This window comes from Nanorana parkeri, unplaced genomic scaffold (genome assembly GCF_000935625.1).
Source record: "Nanorana parkeri isolate BGI_ZX_2015 unplaced genomic scaffold, ASM93562v1 scaffold16, whole genome shotgun sequence".
Lineage (NCBI taxonomy): Eukaryota > Metazoa > Chordata > Amphibia > Anura > Dicroglossidae > Nanorana > Nanorana parkeri.
In genome coordinates, this window is record NW_017306284.1 from 3,551,611 (window position 1) to 3,572,307 (window position 20,697).

The 20,697-nt window shown below is 40.4% G+C and overlaps 1 protein-coding gene across 1 annotated transcript in view; it reads left to right on the forward strand.

The window, feature by feature from the left end:
* Positions 1 to 20,697, forward strand: part of RIMS2 (regulating synaptic membrane exocytosis 2) — a 532,133-nt gene that overhangs the window by 369,924 nt on the left and 141,512 nt on the right. The window contains exons 16-20 of the mRNA XM_018559015.1: positions 759 to 912; positions 3,223 to 3,249; positions 6,431 to 6,499; positions 10,402 to 10,555; positions 13,769 to 13,885. Of these exons, the coding sequence (XP_018414517.1) occupies positions 759 to 912; positions 3,223 to 3,249; positions 6,431 to 6,499; positions 10,402 to 10,555; positions 13,769 to 13,885 (521 nt within the window). The remainder of the gene's footprint in view (positions 1 to 758; positions 913 to 3,222; positions 3,250 to 6,430; positions 6,500 to 10,401; positions 10,556 to 13,768; positions 13,886 to 20,697) is intronic.

The following is a 20,697-nucleotide window of genomic DNA, read 5'->3' on the forward strand; positions in this document are numbered from 1 at the left end:
CTTATAGTCAATATAGAAGAGGATGGTGGGTTATATTCCTATTCATAAACCTGTTCCTGATCCATGGATTTAAAATCTTGCACCAAGTACTTGCAGGTCCTGGCAGCCTTTAGTTCCCTCTATCCTCACCAAGTGTTACCAAGTCTACAAACCATTGCCAATGACAAGAAAACAGCAGGTCAACTTCACTAAGGTATTTGACATGGGGCACTAGACCCATGGATAACAGGTCAGAGGTACGATGATTACACCACAGTCAGCTTCTCCTCTTCCACAAAATGCCAGTTGGTGGAATTCTTCATAAAGAAAATCCTTCAGTTATTATAAGTAGTCAGTCAAAAAAATGAAGCCACTGTATATTCTATTTTCAAAGATTATACATTTTGAGGCAATGTTTAATTAAATCCTTTCTAACCTACTGCTGAGATAACAAGGAAGTGTTCTAGAAAATGTTCAATTGGTCTGTGTAGACATGCATTAAAAGAGAACAGCAATATTTATCTGTCCCTTGGAAACCCATTTAAAGTGATGCTCTAGAGTTTGAGTTAAAGCTTCATTTTGAGCTGTGATATACATGAATGTACATGAAAACAATTTTGGCCAAGCTTCTCTAGTTCAGTCTTTAAAGAAGCAGAGGTCCAAGCTTGTTGTACCACAACATTCGTATTGGGCGCTGGCAACTAGACAGCCAAAAATGGGAACCGCTGGCTGATCTGACATGTCTGCTTCTTTATTAATACTGTTTTTCTTTCCCACAGATTCTAATAGAATTAGAAACTGCACTTTTAGATGATGAGCCACATTGGTACAAACTACAGACGCATGACGTGTCTTCATTGCCACTACCCCACCCATCACCCTTTATGCAGCGGAGGCAGATGCATGGGGAAAGCCCGACCAGAAGATTGCAAAGTAAGTCTTTAAAGTGCAATAACGTATGCACATCAGAGTCTCTTCTGCATGAGTCCTGACCCACTGAAACGTAGCGGCAACAAGAAAAGTGTTCCTGGCAGCCAGATTCCAGTCATTGGGTTTCCAATGCCCATTGGGATGTAAAATAGGTCTTATTGTGGTTATTACTCATCCTTTATTGTTGTATACGAGGCCACAGACATGTGCTAAGTCAATAGAAGCTTTTCACTGGAGCAGGTATCAATGTGATAAACTCAATACCCTATGAAGCAGTCACAATGAACCTGTTGGTGATCTGACTTTGGTAAACTGGAATCTTGTTGCTACTAGGAACCAATCTTCTCATTTCATCTTTGCATTGTTTGCAATTCTATAATTTAGCCTTCGTCACATTTTGCTTTTCTACGTTATATTTTCAAATAGCTGAATTAAGAGTGGAAAAATAGAACATGATAATTCTAGATATACACAGACTACTGTAACATTTTATTTGTAATTGTTTTGCAGCCATGTGACTTTCTAAAAGCTATCTCACATACAGAGAAGGGAATGGTAAAAATAAGCCAAAAGGAACATTGACAACATTTGGTCCAAGGACAAAATGTGATGCTTCTATAGCACCCCATAACTTCCTTGTTTGTGTGGTTTACGGTGGTTGTTTTATTACTATTTCATGTATAGTATTTTATAGTACTAACCCATTGTACAGGATTGTTTAGAGTAAATAGACCCAATCACATTGCCCTCTGGTCAATGGAGCTTTTATTCTTATTCTACAACAGCACAGACATGGCCTGTTTGGTCATGTGCTGGTTAACTTACCTGCATGTTTTGGGATAAAATCAGAAGATGCTGGAAAAAAAACAATACAAAACACAGGGAGAAAATACAACACATATGTAGACAGTGTACCTGATGGTAACTAAGCACAAGAAGCCAGCACTGCAGGATTACTGTACTAACACCAACACTTTTTGGTATACGTCTTTTACATAAGTACAAGTTCTTAAACTTGATCCAGATGGGTGAATTATAAGTACACACAACACTAATTCACCAGCGAAAATCCACAGCTGCTACAGGAACAGTGGCAATGAGGAGGCATCTGGATAGCATTGGCAGGCACATGGGATGTCTGAAATCTTTTATTTTCCATGAAAATATGTTATACTGACAATCAGCAACATATTGTGTAACCTACTATGTTGGCAACTATGCTGCCTTAGGCAACAACCTATGTAGCATATGCAGAAATCCAACTTTGAAAGCACATTGATTGTTTTTGGTTGTAAAAAGCTCTACAAAGAATTGGGTGGATCATTATTATGTTTGCCTTACTCAACTCACTCCCTTGCACGTTCTTACTTCTGTACTCTGTAGAGCTGCAGCACATGTTTAGATGAAAAGAGGGTGCCAACAGGCATCAAGTGATGAAAGAAAAATACCAACGGACATGTTCCTATTATGTAACAGTCCTTAGTCAATCATGCAAACTGCTTCTACTAAGCCAGTGACATGGTGTAAGTCACCGAAAGGCTACGTCTGCCTAAAACTGATCCTAGTTGATTGAAGAATATAGATCTCTCTGTAGATTCCTGTGGGAGTTTTCCATACATGAGTTCCTAGCTCCTCTCCGTTCTTTCAGCCAAAGTATGGGTGTCTTGCTCCTGCTTTTGCATACTCTATAAAGTTGAATAGATTAATAAATGGAATCTAGCAGCAAGAGTCAGATACGCTCATACTGAATCAGGAAACTTTGGTGAGGAGACCTACAGCTAGGGTGCTGGAGTGATATATGTAGACAGTTGGTGATTCATCTCACAAGTATCTTATCATTGAACTGCCAGTATACTGTATCTTCATACTCTTAGTACTAACTGTATTAATATGTTGAATCTTTGTCTACATGATCATGATTGTTTGACATTAACAACAGATGGTGCTGCAATGACTTTGCTTTGTAATTACTGCATAAGCAAATGTTTATTGCTCATTTTCTACATAACAAGGTCAGTGCATGGCCAGAGCGTCATTACGTTTTTCAGTCTGTTTTTTTTAATTGCAAGCTCTATACTGTTTTATTTGTCATTTCAGGAATTCTATGTAGCAGGGATGTTCCAAATTATTGTTCAATATCTAATTAACTTATCTGATAAATCCCTACTTTTCAAAATTTAAGTTGACATTTTCAGAATTTAAAAGTATTTCTGCCACATATTGATGATATATTTCATGTTATCTCCCTGCTACATATTTTATGTCATATCTTTCTTCACCTGACATCCGTTCATATTAATATTTGTTTTCCAGATAAAGGCCAATATTCATTTAATTCAGGTAACTCCAGCATGCTAGAGAGTTATGATGCATGTCTACATATGTTCAGTATGGTATAGCCACAGCCAGCCAAATGGCTATACTAACTGGTCACCATATGTTCTGTTTACTGTCAGCCTTCCTTCCTCCCTATAGATGTCCTTGCCTGCTTCAAACCAAAATGCCATGTTAAATGTATTTCTCTAACATTATTTTATCTGATATGTTTTATATTAGATATGGCAAAAAATCCAAAATTAAAATATCCATATTTATGTATAGGATCTATACTTGCAATTTAAAAATATCCAATCCTGAAATCTGTATTCATTGGGGTCACTATGATTTATTCAAAATTCAAAGCAAACTTAAACTCAGATGTTGACATAAAAATATATAGAAAGTGTTGCTAGGGCTAATAAGGAAAGAGTATCAGAGGAGATGAAACTCTTACCTTTCCTGGGAAAAATGCTGCAGAGGGACTCTGATGGTAAGATTGTTGCACATGTTCCCTGCCTCGCGCATGATATGGGTCTGGCCCTAGCCAGTAGATAGATAATTTCTATATACTACAGAGAAAGGAGGGAAACTACAATGATTTGCGTCATAGTAACTTTGGCAGCTAAGGACCTTTTGGAACCTTTGCCAGCTAATGGTGTCCAGAGGACATAAAAGAAGCCATCGGCTGGTTAAATCCAGTGGTGCCCACCCAAAACAGAAATATATTTTTTTGGCCTCCATTCACTGGGTGGTGGCAGTTTAAACAGAAACCCTTCCAATTATGGGAGTCAGTGACATTACAATACCTTTCTTGTTGGTTCAGATGCTCCAGAATTACCTGCCTCTTGTATGCACAAAATGGCTGTCTTTACAGTGCGCACTATAAAAAGTATTCTCAGTCAACAGTAATCATTAAATATTGGGTGGAATCCAGCATGTTAATGAACACGCTAAAGTATTTATCATTTTGTTAGTTTTACTTGTGTGGCCTGTTGGGTAAAGGTCCTACAAAGAATGATGTTCTGCAGTACAATATTGCATAAAATATACACCGTGTGTTTCAAATTGTGGCCTCTTCTGATATTTCTGGAGAAGCTTCACAGTGAACCTTACTCTATATATTTTACGCAAAGTTGTATTCTATCCTTAGCAGAACCATGGTGCGCAATATAATTGTTTGACGGATAGATATCCTGGACTGGTGCCCTGGACTTTACCTGACTATTATGCTAAGCCCAGCAACATTTTGTCCTAGCCGTATACCCAATTTAGTAATGTTAGTTGTTGTCAATATCCAATGTAAACAGTAGAGAAGCAAATAATCTAGGCCTTTTTAATCAGCCCCAAGAATTTGTACTTTAGTCACAAAACTGTAGCAAGTAATGGAGAAGGCAACATGACTTCTATAGTTGGTGGATATTGTTAGAAGTGCTGAGACATAGCCGCAACTTAGTCACTGATCAGACTCACGGAATGCTGCTGCTTTGCGACTTACCTTTTTCAGCCACCTTCTGGGGTAGCTTTATGCTTTATGTGCTGGATCCGTTTTCAGGTGCTCCCAGCTTCTTATGCACCAGATTATCCAGTCGAAACAATACAGTGGTCCACATATAGGGGCAAGGGGAGGATAGTCCAAACAGACCAAGGTCAGTAACAATAGAGAAAATGCTGTTATAGTGGGTCATGCATAGTTTGGGACTATTCAGGGGTCAACACCAGTTAGATGGATACAGTACTGGTAGAGTAAGACAAGGCATAGTCAGATATTAAGTCACATGTTTAGTCCAGGTTCGTCAGTCAGGCATTGGGGCCAAAGTTTTAGATACCTTAAAGACAGATTGGCCAGTCACTCATGTTGTAGCAGCCACAGGTTAGTGTCAGCACTCATAAGCACCAGGACATAAAATGCACACTTGTGGGTATCAGGACCAGCATTAGGTGGGGTTTCTCAGGTCCAGGTCAGTGACATCACTGTATACCAGAATCCTCTGCAGCACTTTATATCACCTGAAAGTCTTTTCATGTCCAGTAAGAAAGTTGCTGTAGACCTTCCTCATTTGCTAGCAACAGGGGTCACTACTTGGGCTGCAATCATTTTAGAGGTTGCATTACATCTCATGACCCTTATATAGTAAGCAGGTAATGCTATGACTTGTTCATTAATATGCAGGACTCCACCACTGATTGGATTGTCACTCCACGTTGGAGTTATCTTTTAATAAAAATATGTTTAATTGTAAGATCAATACATTTTGTTACAGAATTTTTTAAAGTGAGCAGTTATTTTGTGAATAGCGCTGTCATCCATGACAATCATACATGTAAAAGGTTTGTCCACCCAAATGTCATATTTCAGTGTATGCTAGATGCTGGTGAGTTAATGCAAACCTTTCCTAAATCATCTTGGGTCATTAAGCCGAAACAAGCATACTGATCAGAAAAGTCAGAACTGTCTGCTTGCATGCTTGTTCTGGGCTAGTGGCCTTATTAAAGATTTGGCCTCTAGTGATGAGATCTCTGTATGTGGTCTGCAGACCAGCGAAGGCCATTACAAAGGCCTACTACTCTCCGTGTGGTTCTGAATGTTGTGTTCTCGCACACCTTACACCCTTACACCAAAGCTGTAAGATGTGCTAGAACACCACAGCACAAAAGGTACAAGAAGCGAGCAGTTGGCTCAGGAAATCATTTTTTTTTATGTGGACTGACCCTTTAAAGCAGTAAGAAAGATACATTCTGATTGGTTGCTACAAGTTACTAAGCACAGCATCAGTGCACTGCATTGTAAAATAAGCCTGTTTGTATGGTTGCCATGTTTCATCAAGCAATGCCAGTTGAAAGTGATATATAGTAGTAATAACATTAAAATGAAAGTGCTTTATTATTCCAATGACTCGTATGAGTGCGTGCAGTTAATAATCCTTATGTGTTACTTCTCTTAAAATATTACCCATTATTGTACATACAGCGTGATTCAAATTTGCTGTGAGTTATGTCTCTGCTTGGTTGTTTTCCCCATTTCCAGTAACAGGTGTGGACTGCTACCTTACTAATCTTATCAGGCCATCCCCTCTCCACAGTATACTCCTCCAGCTGTAGTTCTTAGTGTTGAATTGCTTTTCTTTATTAACAACCTTTGTTTACCTGGTATCAAAGGAAATGAAATTTCAAGAGCCATGTTTTCACTGTGAATTCTTTGCAGGATCCAAGAGAATAAGTGACAGTGAAGTGTCTGACTATGACTGCGATGATGGCGTTGGGGTTATTTCAGGTAAGAACCACCAAACATTATTGAATGGTTCACCTAAAGGCATGGTGGTTTTAATATATGTTATAGGATTTTCAGTACCATTTCACATTTGGAACATCTACATTTATTTTAATCACGTAAATATGAAAACAATTTTGACCTAACTAGTCAACTTTTTTTGAAGAGTCTGAAAAAGAGTTTCACTTTCGTGATAATTGGATTATCGAAGTGTTAATTGGAAGATTTTACTGTGAATATTGCATTGTGTCAATGATCTGTGTAACTTTCATGTTAGAATAGTGCACATCTTCCATGTGAGCAGTGTTTTGAATTGCACTTGATGGACGTGGGTGAAGTATATACTGATTACATTATTACTAAATTCTTGATCCAAGAGAGCTGTCCCACCTTATTTGGGGTTTGTTAGTGGGTTAAAGTTCACAATGGGTTTTTATGTACCTGGTGCTTTTAGCAATGATTTGTATAATAAAACAGTCTATTAGAGGGACATGGCATGTGCATATTCTGTTGACTTTTTTGGTTTATGAAGTTAAGGATGTTGTTTTGTATTAACAGTAGGAAGGTCCATTGTAGTCTGGAAACAGTCATTCTTTTTGGGTGCTTATTTTGAATTCATTGCTGCAGACCCTTCCTGAGTTATTTGTTTTTAAAGTTCAGCACCCCCATCCCCCCCATCCCTCCCTAGCAGCATATACTCACCTTTCCGTTCAGCCCTCATGAGCAAATTAAAATATCTGGCAATTTTGGGTATAGGTAAGCATATGACTCACTCTCCCTCTTTCTATGATGGTAGCTCATGATTGGCCAGACATTGCCACATGAAGCCCAGGGAGGGCTCCATATCCCTGTATATTATAATTATTATTATTATACAGGATTTATATAGTGCCAACAGTTTGCGCATTACAATACAATTCAAGACAAGATGGTTAGGAGGGCCCTGCCCGTGAGGGCTTACAATCTAAAAGGGAAGCTCTGTGTAAGCTCTGTCAGTTTGGAGCTTACATTAAATTTTCTTTCCATGAGGAAAAGTCAGTGAGAAGAGGTCAGTATATTCTACTGGGGTGGGGAAGGAGCTAAGTGAACCTTTTTCTTTGCCATGCAGGGGCAAAAGAAAGGTTCACTTTATCACTTTAGAATAAAGTTAACCAAAAGCCATTATTATTGTTTACCTTAAAAAGAAACTTAACACTGGAAGCTGTGCCGAGAAAGAGGCAAGCAAAGGGCCTAAGGACTAGTCACCATGATTGCCTGTTATCTCTCTTTAGTTGATCTGTTTCCCATTACTGACATACCATGCTTTGTTCTGCATTGTATCTCTGTGGATAATCCACACAAAATAAAGGCGAGGTGCTGGATACAAATTTCTTGGGAAATCAGTCAGATTATAACAAGGCATAGTGGCTCCGGTGAGGGTGCTCTCCACAAAACAGGACATCCCTAAAGCTGCCCATACACCAGAAGAATTTTATTCAAAGAAAATGTGTTTTTGAAACGTTCATTTGGTTTTCTAATTAATGGGGTAGAATCAGTGAATCGACCCCATTAAAGGAGAACTATGAGGTGAGTGCTTTTCACTCACCTCATAGTTCTAGCCGACCTGTGACAATGAGACTGTCACAGGTCGGCTCAGTAGATCGGGAAGTGAGCGAACCCATACCGGCGTTCGCTCACCTCTCGATTCTGTCATGGCTCTCTGCCATGACAGGGGAGGGACTGGATTCCCCCCTCCCCGCTCCGATCCTCCAGCGCTGACTGGCGGAACGGACGGGGGAGGGGGCGGGTACAGCTGGCTCTGCCTCTAGATAGGCAGAGCCAGCTGTCACTCACGGAGCTGGGCGGATCCAGACATAATTGTCAGGATCCGCTTCAGCTGCGGCGTCTCAGTATACCGCGAGCTGTATACTGAGCTTAGGGTGACGGGAGGACGCTAGTTTGTGTCCTCCCGTTACCCTAAGGAGAACTATGGGGAAAAGCCCTAACCCCATAGTTCTCCTTTAACTAGGAGCAGGATGAAACATGTTTCTCAAACAAACATAATTCTAACAGTGAATGTGATTTTTGTTCAAGAAACTCCATTCATTCCAAAATTTTATGTTAAAATCAAACAAAATTTTGACTGACATATCTGATGGCATTATCAAATGTATTGACTAGATTTTTCACATGAACATTCGTACAAAATCTACCAGTGTATGGCCAGCTTTAGAAAGGGGACCTAGAATTGATAATCCATGTATTTACAGTCTAATGTGAGTGCTGAACAAAAGGTCTAAGAGCCCAAAATCTTTTGATAATGATATTGGTTCACAACAGGGCAACATACAGTAAAACAGCCAACTCATTTGAGAGGCCCAACAACCCTCTCCTTCTTTTGGGCTACAAAACAGACGTTAAATACATTTTGATAATTTTTAATATTGATTGGACCAAAATAGAACTTTATTCCTCTATACTTATGTACCCATATGTTATTGTATGTTTTGTAGCCCTGAAGAAAGGGGAGTTTGTTGGGCTCCCAAAACATGTTGGAAGTTTTATGTTACCTTGTTGTAAACCAATAGCATTATTATATAAAATTATTATAAAATTTGATTCTTGGACATTTTGTTTTGCACCTACGTTAGAATATATATCTGTGTGGAAGTGGCCATCTTGGTAGGGACATGGTTTTGTTTCCTCATCTCAGAGCCTCCAGCAAGTAGGACAATGAGCAGCACAGTGGTGACATCACAACACGTCAGTCCAAATCTTATGAGACTAGCAGTCAGAGACAGCAGTGCCTTAATGTAACATTACATATATATTGGGGCTGATAATGATAAAAATTTTCGTGTTCGATTAATCGGAAAAAAATTTAATCGATTAATTTCGATTAATTATAACGCACATACAGATCCAACTACATTGGCCTATACACATACAGCACAGCAATGAAGTAATAAAATGAACTAGGATAACACTAATCCAGCACGTTATTAATTTCACGTGCCCCACTCAATATGGCCGCCGCTTGAGTGGGGCAACTCAGAATAATAACGTGCTGGATTACAAATGTATTTACATAGTATAGTAAAACAGCAAAGCCCTAAGGGTGATTTAAACATAAGTATTAGCTTAATATTTGAAGTAGCAGCACCTGTCCATTCCATTTCATGTAAGGACCTGATTGCAACATAATATCAGTAAATTTCAATGGGCACATTTCTGGGAGCTAGATGGGGGGGGTTAATGGAGAGCCACATAGTGCATATATATAAGTTTAAGATAAGACAGAAGCTTCTTGGGCAAACTCACCGGCCCAAGTGGCTCCGTTGGCTAACGAAGGGAAGGGGGGAGGAGTCCGGTGACGTCACGGACATCAACGTCACCAGACTCCTCCCCTTCCCTTCATTAGCCTACGGAGCCACTTGGGGAAGGGGGAGGAGTCCGGTGACGTCAATGTCTGTGACGTCACCGGATCTCCGACGGGACTCCCGGAAGCCGACGGAGAGGTGAGTCTTTTCATTTTCGATCAAAAGAGTTTTAATCGATCAAAAAGTGTAACGATTAATCGAGGAATTAATCGTTAATTTCCCCAGCCCTAATATATATATATAGCTATGAGATTACAGAACAGGAGATTCTAGCACCCTTTATATACCAGGAAGGCCACCTTTATTGACAGAAAAAATTTAAGGGGAAAAGGTGCATTTTTAAGAGTACTACTTAGGCACAACTAACATTTAAAAATGTTGCCTATAAGATAGTAGATCTTCACTTTGAGTTCAGGTCCACTTTAAAATGCACCTATCATTTCAATTCACACAGATCTGTAGGACACAAGACAAGTGGTGGTTTCTTAATTTTTTTTTTCTTTTTTCTTTTTTCACCTATTCTGATCATTTTCTCTCATTGTTCAGATTACCGGCAAAATGGACGTGACATGCAGAGTTCAACATTATCTGTTCCAGAGCAAGTCATGTCATCCAATCACTGTTCCCGGACAGGACCCCTACATGTAGATAGTATAGGAAGGACGAGATCCTGGTCTCCAAGTGTTCCACCTCCTCAAAGGTACAGAATGTTTTGTGGCTGATACAGTTCTTTTATTTTAATATTTTGCATCGAAGCAAAAGGCTTTCCTATGTGTGAGTGAGCATTGATATCTTAGTTCTATCTGTGAGAATTGTCTTTTGGGTATATTGCTCTTTTACCATTAGCACTTCCATTACAACCTTGTCATCTCATTGCTGCAAGATGTTTCTGCTGCTGGGCTTTTACTGTTCGGTTTTTAAATGCAGAAAATGATACCGGTACTATGTACTATTTATTACATAGCTCATTTTTTAAAGAGCACCTGTAATTTAGAAGTAGACATAATGCTGTAAAGGAGTGGGTAGACACTGCACTTGGTTTGTTTAGTGATTAAGGTTTTATAGTATTTGGATGTGTCATAGGAAGAGCCCACCCTAGTCCTAGGCATCATAACTATTCCAGGAACAAACTTGATATGGTGCAGAGATGTAGATGTCCAACTTCTTACATGTTATTACCAGAACTTTCTCCCTCTAGATTTTTCTCTGTAGCATGTGCTACCTGCATTCCAAAATCAAATAACATTTTAAGTCCTTCTGGTTTCTGTTGTTGGAACTGTTGGAGCTGCCAGTAAACCTTCTTGTAGATCCAGATCGTTCTGTCCATCTTTCCTCCTTTAGTGTCCCTCCCTGATATATAGACAGATATATGTGCAGACGGTGTTTCCAAAATTTGAGCAGCTTTCCTGGTTGACATCCTGGCACCACCCCTTCCATCCTTCCTTATGGCATTGTTGCGGTTGTTACTCCTATCTGGGGCCCCATTAGAGCAATTTCACAGAGATGGGCCAGTACAGCAGTACAGGAGATCATCTATCAAGGTTCTCAAGCACAGAAGTGCTAAACATTTACATAAAATGATACCCAATAGTTCAGGTTTCCTGGGCCTTTCAATAGGATACCTAAACCAGTTTGCATGCACCTGGAGTGGGAGATCTAGTAATAGTTATATCACTTTAGATTCATGTTAATGGTGCACGTGGGAGGAAAAACATCATGTTTTTAAAACTCACCAAAACCTTCATAACTGGAAACAAAAACAGTGTCACCACTCTTTATTTGCAGCATAATGTATACCACAAAACCACAGGTGCACTAAAATAAATACAGGCTGCTATTGTGAATTATGTTTTGTTATTGTAAATAACATGTCTCTCTTTTGCATGATATGATATTCCTGACGTATGGGATGAATTGTGAGTATTGGGAGGTCATCACAGGTGCTTTAGTCTCTCTAATGTAACACTTAGGAAGAAGCCCAACTACTTGTTTTATATTTTACATGGAAAGACAAGACAGGAACATAGTCAATTTTGAAGATAGTTCTAATGTCTGTAATTGTGTCAGTGGACTGAATTGATGCCAATATCAATAATAAATGCTGCTTGTTGAGTTTATCATTTTACAGTCTTGCCTTATGATATCACATTTGTCAACAAGGTTGAACTATATTTTAAATGGTGTTGTTGCAGTGGTTTATATTGATTTACTTTATATTTATTCACCCAGAATGGGACATAATGTAGATTAGCACCAAAAACAAAAAAGAAACTGACTTTCCGAGTCAGTCCATACTTAACATTTAGTACTGCAACAGCATTTGTCTCACTCCATTGCTCTGCAGTATAAAAAAAATGCTAGCTGTGAAGTCAAAGTGTATGTACAGCCTAAACTTTTTTTTTATTTTGGATAGAGTGGGAAGATTAGAACCTCTCTTAAATTTCTACTGCTATCCTGGGCTCTGGACTTCCCATCATTGTCCTGTTGACAATGGTTTCACCTGACAGAAAGTGAGGGTAAATCTCTAAGAGCAGCACATACAGAAATAAAACAGTATAGTAGGGGAAGGTTAGAACCTCTGCCCGCGCTTTATTACTGTCCCCATTGCTGTTGCAGGTTTTCCCCGTCTTCCTGTCTGGTCCATTGTCACCAGGACAGTAAGTAAGAGGAAATTGCTCTAATGGGGCCCCAGATAGGAGTAACAACCCAACAGGGACTCTAATCCTTCCCCAGGCTATCCAAAGCTAAAAAACAGAGAAAAAAATATTTTGGGCTGGACCCTAAGACCACTTTGTAATTGCCATGATAATTTGCAGAGCAAGCATAAATAACTGGTAATATAATTCTAGTGATCACTCTTGGCTGTTTCAGTGTTCCCTATTGCAGTAGTATAGTAGTTTTTGTTGCATAGGAAAGTTTTTTGTCTACTAATTGAATGTTGATAGCATATTTGAATCAATTACAAAGCCATAGAGGAAGGTTCCATTTGTTTAGTTGTACTTGAGTGATTGTAATTGATGCTGGTGAATATAAAATATATATGCAAAGCCTGCAGCTTGTTGGTTGACTTGAAAAAACTTCCAATTGCACATTCATATTTTGCATTGTTTGGACTGCTCTAGACACCTAACTGAGTGAAAAGGAGTCTTTAAGTAGGAATTCTGTACTGTCTGTATATGTTGGATAATTTACAGCCATTGGCTCTGTCATCACCTCCAATACATGACTCTGTTCTAATCATGTGGCCTTGGTGTGGACAAATTGCGTCTAAATGAAAGGGACAGCGGTATTTACATGTGCATTATTCTAAATGTTGGCTATGCTGTGAATAAAGTTTCTTGTTTACAGACTGGTATTCTCCTACAATTAAACTCTTTTGAACATTGCTTGAGATAATTGGGTAGTATAGGGTTTATCATCCGAATTCATGTTGTGGTCAACATAGTGATCCCACGATTTTGGATATTGCAAACGTGACCATTGTTATGAATTGTTTTAGATGAGACATATGGCCTTTTTGGAATGGGCCCCTACAGTTTAGATCATTCTATGTTCTAGACATTCTAGAAATAGTAATTTATGTTTTCTATGGCCACTGTACATAGCACATATATAGCACTTTGACTGATATCACTGTTCCTTGTTGACTATCAGTTGTATAAAGTTTTACAGGTACATCTGGCAGGAGGATTAAGCCGTACCATCATGGCTGATTACCATAATCTTCTTTCCCACAACCCTTTGCTAATCTCAACGTTTAACTGATGCTGTTCTTCTACTGTCTCTGATTGCCCTCCAGGACCGACGTAGTCTTCTACTAATTGCTTGATGCCTTGCATACTTTTAAGAGTATAATAGAACAAGCTGTATAGCAATTGTTCTTATGAAACTGACAAACTTCCCTTTCTTTCAGTAGGAGTATGGAACAGGGACCAAGAGGGACAAGATCTGGCCCTGCACAGTACAATTTCATGGGCAGAGGGGAAAGGCATCGTGTATTAGATAACCACCACTCCCCAAACAGAGAAAGGTAACTAAAGTACATAGCAATACTATTAAATAGGCAGGAGTCAGTAATTTAGTGAGTATTAGAGATTAAAGACAAAGTCCATCCAAATCTGACTGTTCATTTGTGGGATGCTGGTTGCGTGAGTCGTATGCTGCCATTTCTCTCAGGAGCTTAAATGTTGAGATCTCTGTACCAGAGTTCCTATCTCTAGCTCCACTTCCTGGAGGTATCATTACTTGCTAGCAACAATTATGTGTACTAGTAATTTGTTAAAATTACCTTTGCAGCTATGTTGGATCACCCAAACTGGAGAAATTTTAAAATATGAGCCAGGGACATTTTTAAAGGTAAAAAGTCATAACATTGCAAATTTTTGCAGATTTGCAGTTTATGCTACCTATTAAGATACTTTTTCCCCCACATACAGTATCTTTACTTTTTTAAAGCTTGGCTTTATAGAAGTTAGTTTGCTGGTTTAAGGTTAGAAGTATTTAAAGTGGTAGAAATCATCAGCATTAAAAAAAAAAAAAATGTATATACTAGGGATGTCTAGTGCCATTTTCCTGCCGATACATCGGCGCATCCCTGTTTTCTATCCTCCCCGCTGGGTGTCCCAGCGGGGAGGAGAGAAACTGTGATAGCCGGCCGAGCGCTGTGGGAGGAGAGCGATGTGAGCGGCTCCTGGGCGGAGACAGGCCGCGCTGTCACAGGAGGCTGAGCTCTCCTCACGTTTTTGAATATTAAAGGAGAACTATGGGGTTAAGGCTTTTCCCCATAGTTCTCCTTAGGGTAACGGGAGGACACAAACTAGCATCCTCCCGTCATCCTAGGCTCAGTATACCGCGAGCTGTAGCTCGCGGTATACTGAGACGACGCAGCTGAAGCGGATCCTGACAATTATGCCGGGATCCGCCCAGCTGCGTGACTGACAGCTGGCTCTGCCTATCTAGAGGCAGAGCCAGCTGTACCCGTCCCTTCCCCTCCACCTCGACTGAGCCGACCTGTGACAGTCTCATTGTCACAGGTCGGGTAGAACTATGAGGTGAGTGAAAAGCACTCACCTCATAGTTCTCTTTTAAGGAAAAAAAGAGGGTAGCTAGCCCAGGGTTGTCTTACAGAGCTCAATCTCCGTGGGAGAGGGAGATATGATCCCTAAACTATTAAGAAAATACCACCTTTTTAAAGAAGAAGATGGTCAAAGAAGTTATAGGACAAACAATTTCATAAAAACTTAGCCCAATGGCTTTCTTTATCATAAAATTTCAAAAACAATAGTTATAAACACTACACCACCTAGTTTAATTGCTGCCATTGTAATGTCTGTAATGTAAAATAAAATGTAAAAAAGTCAACAAAAAGCAATCTCTTTGCAATACCTACAACAGGTGGACACGGCCTGGAGGGCTGGTGCAGAGGTCTCATCACCAGGTTTCCAGTGAGGTATAAAAAAGATAGTGGTTTATCCCACTGGAATCTACCTACAATTGAAATATCAGTTTTGGATGGTCTTACCCTTTAAGGAGGAGAAAAGCAAAAAGCTAGGTCACCCAGTATAAACGTAGCTTGGTTTTATTGGTGCTGTATTTAATTCTGCTGTACCAGAACTGTTGATAAGGACATTACTAAAGATTTTTTGGACAGGGTACAATCCAGGCTTCCATATTGTAGTCTGAGACAATATTCATGATTTAGCAGCTTTCTGAATGCTAGGGCTAGTTGATGCAGCTGAGGCTGGAACTGTTTTGTTCATATAATATCTCTGTGATGATACTGGCCCAATGTGAATTCATGGAGTGTTTCGTGGTCTGCAAGCAAAATGTCTGCCACTGCTCAATTCGGTAGTTTATTCAGACATTATATTGCTTTTAACATTCAGATTCCATCTATCATATGCAGGTTAAAAAATAAAGAATTGTGATAGGCTTCTGTGAACTGCACAGAAATATTTCCCACCCTACAGATGCATGTTTGCATGTGTTTATACTGTGATATGGAATGTTCTTTCCTGCAAGTTCCTGCAGTACAAGTTAATATTCAATAACACAGACAGATAGAGCTGCAACAACTAATCGATTAAATCGATTAAAATCAATGATGAGAATAGTTGGCAACTATTCCCATCACTGATTAGTTGATTTTCGATTAGTTGCTGGCAGCGGAGGTACGAGGGGGAAGCAGCGGAGGATTTCAGAATCAGCAGGCCGCAGTCTCTTCTCCCTACTGGTGCTGGCTGCAGCAGTCTGTGTCCCTTTCACAGACCGCTGTAGCTGGCACGAGAGGGGAGAAGAGACTGCGGCCGGTGACTCTGAAATCCCCCGCTGACCCCCCCTCCCCTTGTTCCTCCTCTGCTGCAGCTCCTCCGTCAAGACAGTTCAGTGTTAGTGTCCGTTCCTTTTTCCACTTGATTAAACTGTTTCCTTTTGGTTATATGTCTCAAAGTGTCAGCTGTCCGTGCTCCTTATTTGTTTAATATTGCACTCACCAGACGTACCCAGAAGTTTTCGCTCTTAATCAAAGAAGGGAAGCTCCATTCTGTGTGTAGTCAAGATTTACAGCTTCTCTTCTCTCCTCCCCCGTGAGCACACAGAATGGACCTTCCCTTCTTTGATTGAGAGCGAAAACTTCTGGGTACGACTGGTGAGTGCAATATTAAACAAATAAGGAGCTGACACTTTGAGATATATACCCAAAAGCAAACAGTTTAATCAAGTGGAAAAGGAGCGGACACTTGTAACAATAGCCAGCCTGCTATTAGATATTTTAAATTGCAATAGCCAATAGCAGGCTTCCTATTGCACCCGCCCACTGCCTGCTGTCAATCAGTAGAGGAGGACCTGATGGAGAACTTTCTCCTTCTGTTCCCTCCTCTGCTGATTGACAGTAGGCAGTGGGTGGGTGCAACAGCCAGCCTGCTATTGGCTATTGCAATTTAAAATATCCAATAGCAGGCTGGCTATTGCTTCCAGCCACTGCCTGCTGTATTTACATTCAGCTGCCTCAGCAGCTGAATCCAGTGAAGTGGAAAGGTGACACTAGGGGTCTAAAAGACACCTAATGTCACCTTAAAGAGAACCTGTCACCTCCAATGTACATACTAACAGAAACAAGTCGGTTGCACCTACATAGAAAAACAACGATTGCGCTACACATGTCAGGTATCGCTGCGTATTTTATTTAAAATTACTATTTTTTAAATCCAATTAATCGATTAATCAAAGTTAATAATCGGCTAACTAATCGATTATGAAAATAATCGTTATCTGCAGCCCTGCAGACAGAATAAAACTTGGAATATAATAGGTGCGATGTGAGTGGTAGTCGGAACCATTTCTCTCAAGAGGGAAGGTAATAATATGATCTTATCTGGTACCCTTTATAGTGAACAGGGCAACTCCACCCCAATTCCTTTACACCACCTGCATACGCTTACCTTCCATTTTCCCCTCCACTGCATAGTTCAGCTACCTGAGGAGATGAGACAAAATATGCAGTACATCCAGGTATGGGAAGCATGTGACTCTCAGTCTCCCTCCCGTAATAGGTGCCTGAGCAGCCAATTGCTGTCACATAGCAGCAGAATCGCCGGACAATAGAAAACAGTTGGACGGAGCTAGCTGTCACTGCTAGCTCCGCACAATCGTTTTCTATTTATTTTTTACTACTGTTTTACAATTTTTCTGTTCTGCTCGGTCCCACAGAGGGAATAGCCGAGCCGAATGCTGCTTAGCGGCATTTGGCTATTCACTCACTTATAGATGCTGTTCGGCATCTATAAGAATAGACCGAACAGCAGCGAGTAGCCTGCCGGAGGTTCGGCTTTGCCTATCCAGATTTTGGATCGGCTGAGTCGAACTCCTGCACTTCGGGTCGGCCGAACATGCTGCGCATGTTCGGCTGACCCGAAGCCACCCGATGTACGGCTGATTTCAGCCGTACCAGCCTGAAGTGAATAGCCAAACATCATTCGGCTCACTTCGCTTTAGGTCGGTCATTCACTCGGCTGCCTACGACAGCTTAGTGAATAGACCCCACAGTAAACATACTATATCCTCTAATTTATGAACAATTTATGTCCTCAATTATTTACAAACACTCAACCATCACCTAGTCGTTAAGTGCTTGTATTCTGCTCTCCATCCTGACTCGCTGTTACAGAAGGCTGAACTGGCGGTGTGGGGAAAATGGCTGACAGCTGTCTCCTCCCCGCACTGCTCTCCATCCTGATCTGTCATGGGAGGAGAGCTACGCCTCCTACAGCAGACTCACGGCGCTCTCCTCCCCGGCCTCCTGAACATTTCTCTCCGCTGGACGCTGCTCTGTGTCAGAGGGGACACGGGGCAGGAGAGAAATCGGGATTATTATTATTATTCTTATACAGGATTTATATAGCGCCAACAGTTTGCGCATCGCTTTACAATATAAGGAAGACATTACAATCACAATACAATACAAGACAAGATGGGAAGGAGGGCCCTGCCCCTGAGGGCTTACAATCTAAAAGCACCTCAATGTCGGCTGAAAGATGGTACTTTCGAAAATTTTGAAATCTTTAATAATAGTAGTAAAAGATACTGGACTGTGAAAATTGTAGTGGTCAGTGAAAAGTATCCCCTTACATGGGAGGTCAGTGAAGTGCCCCCTTACACTGGTGGTTGATGAGATAAGGGCCACCTTAAATTAGTAGTGAGTGGGAAAAGGCACCTATTGCAAATGTGACCAACAGGAAGAATGCTCCTTAAATTGGTGGTCAGTGAGAAGAATGTTCAATACAATATTGGTCAGTTGTATTGCCCCCCTTAGCTAAAAATTGGTGTCAGTGGTTACTTACCTGAGAGTCAGAAATTGCCTATTGCCTAAGGAACTCCTAGCAGCCTTTGAAAGAGCCCTAGGGTTCCATGGAATCCTGGTTGATGAAGACTAAATTAGAGTTGAGGGCCACTCCTTAAATTAGTCCTTTGACCTAGCAGAAACCAGTGCTGGGGATTTTTGTTTTCTCTGTGATCTATGAGTGATAATGTTCCTGCAGCAGTCTCTAAAAACCTTGCCCTTATGGCTGGATCTCAGGCCGTTCTGACAGGCAAAGCTTCACCACTTACTGAAAGTAATACAGCTTGCCTGTTCCTTCCTGCCTCCTGGACATTCCTTTTGGACAGTGTGGCAGTCCATCATAGTAAATGGCCGATAGTAACAAGTCCCAACAGTACCCAGGAGTGCCAGAGCCTTGCCTGTCAGAATTTTCTGGCACTTGGCTCTAACTACGAGATGTTAGAGGCTGCTGCAGATGCCTGCACTTTTTACCCGCAACAGTTTTTTGTTTTTTTAAATGATAGTTTTTTTTTTCTTTACAAAGTTTGTGAAAGCATCATGACTCAAGTTTTTGTTCCACAAATCATCCTTTATGATTCGTTACTCATTTCACAAGCTTATGGATAGCTGGGCAGTGCATACGTAGTAATATTGCAACACAGTTTGTGAATACATTTTCACTCTTTGTAGACAGTAATTAAAGTACCTTGGCTCAGTTAAAATTCCCACTGCGGACACTCTTCAGCTCAAAGAAAAAAAACTTTGTAAAAATGTAATTTGTGGATAAAAGTAATTAAAATGTAAGAAATGCTAGATACCGACAGTGCTGAATTTCAGAGTCGTAATGAACACAGACCCCAATGTATAATAATTTGGAAAAACCAGCAGCAAAGTGCTAGTTATCATAGAGTAAAACTTTGTTCTCTAACAACCGTGAGCCACAATTATTTCTAGAAAAGGACAAGTAAATGTAAAACAAGTGAAATTACATCTAAAGGCTCATGTGTGTCAGTCTAAACAGATCTCAGTCCAAGTTACAAAGTGATGCACAAGTCTTAAAGTGAATCTTTTACTTGCCCTAACTGAGCCAAATTCTCCTCCATTTGTGTCTCACACACTCCCCCTCCAGACACTGCAGCTGACCATGGGAGATTTTCAGCAGCAAAGGCTGTGCTGTCAATCCAGATAGCAGTGGGCAGGACTAGGTGTGGTCAGGTGCTGATTGACAAGCTGCAGGCTTGTGAATCAGGAGTGACAATGCTGATAGCCACACCCCCTGCAACATCTTCTCATCCCACTGTAGTGCAAGCAGGTACAGCATATGTGAGGACAACCCTGCTTTGAGTTTGTTAGCAGTGCAGCAGCTTTGCCACCTCGTCACAGGAAGCTTCATGAGGTGGACTTCACTGGCAGGATCAACAGGTATTTGTGAGATTTGGCAGGTAGACTAAAGAATAACGGCAAGTGTACATGCACTTACAATTAAGTGCTGCAGCGCATATTTGTTAATGGGAGGTCTTAGTTCTACTTTAATAATATTTCTAAATTCTGCGTATGTGTGAGCTTCTCTGGGGTTCTGATATCTTGATACTGATATAAAAGTATTTACGTGGTTAGTTCATTTCTGACACACAGCTGACTTCCTGCTGGCTGACTTTGCAGTCAGCATCTCATTAGCCTGGAAAGGCTAATAACATGGAACATCTGGACATGGAATGGGGGCAATTTTAATGTAGAGCTTTTGTAATTGGCTGCTTTGAGCTCTCATCGGTGCAAGATGTGGAAACCATGACTTACATGATATAAGGTTGGGGAAACCAGTAATGCAGTGAGACCACTAAAATTACTGTGATATAATTCCACTTGGATTATAAGTTTATTTATTCACACAATATTTTTGCTATAAATTGTTGGGTCCTCATGCACAGTTAACACTAATTCACAGGGGCATACTGGAATAATTTATATAACTCCACTCACTATCCATAAAGTAGACATAAACCCAATTACTAAAATTTCTATATAAT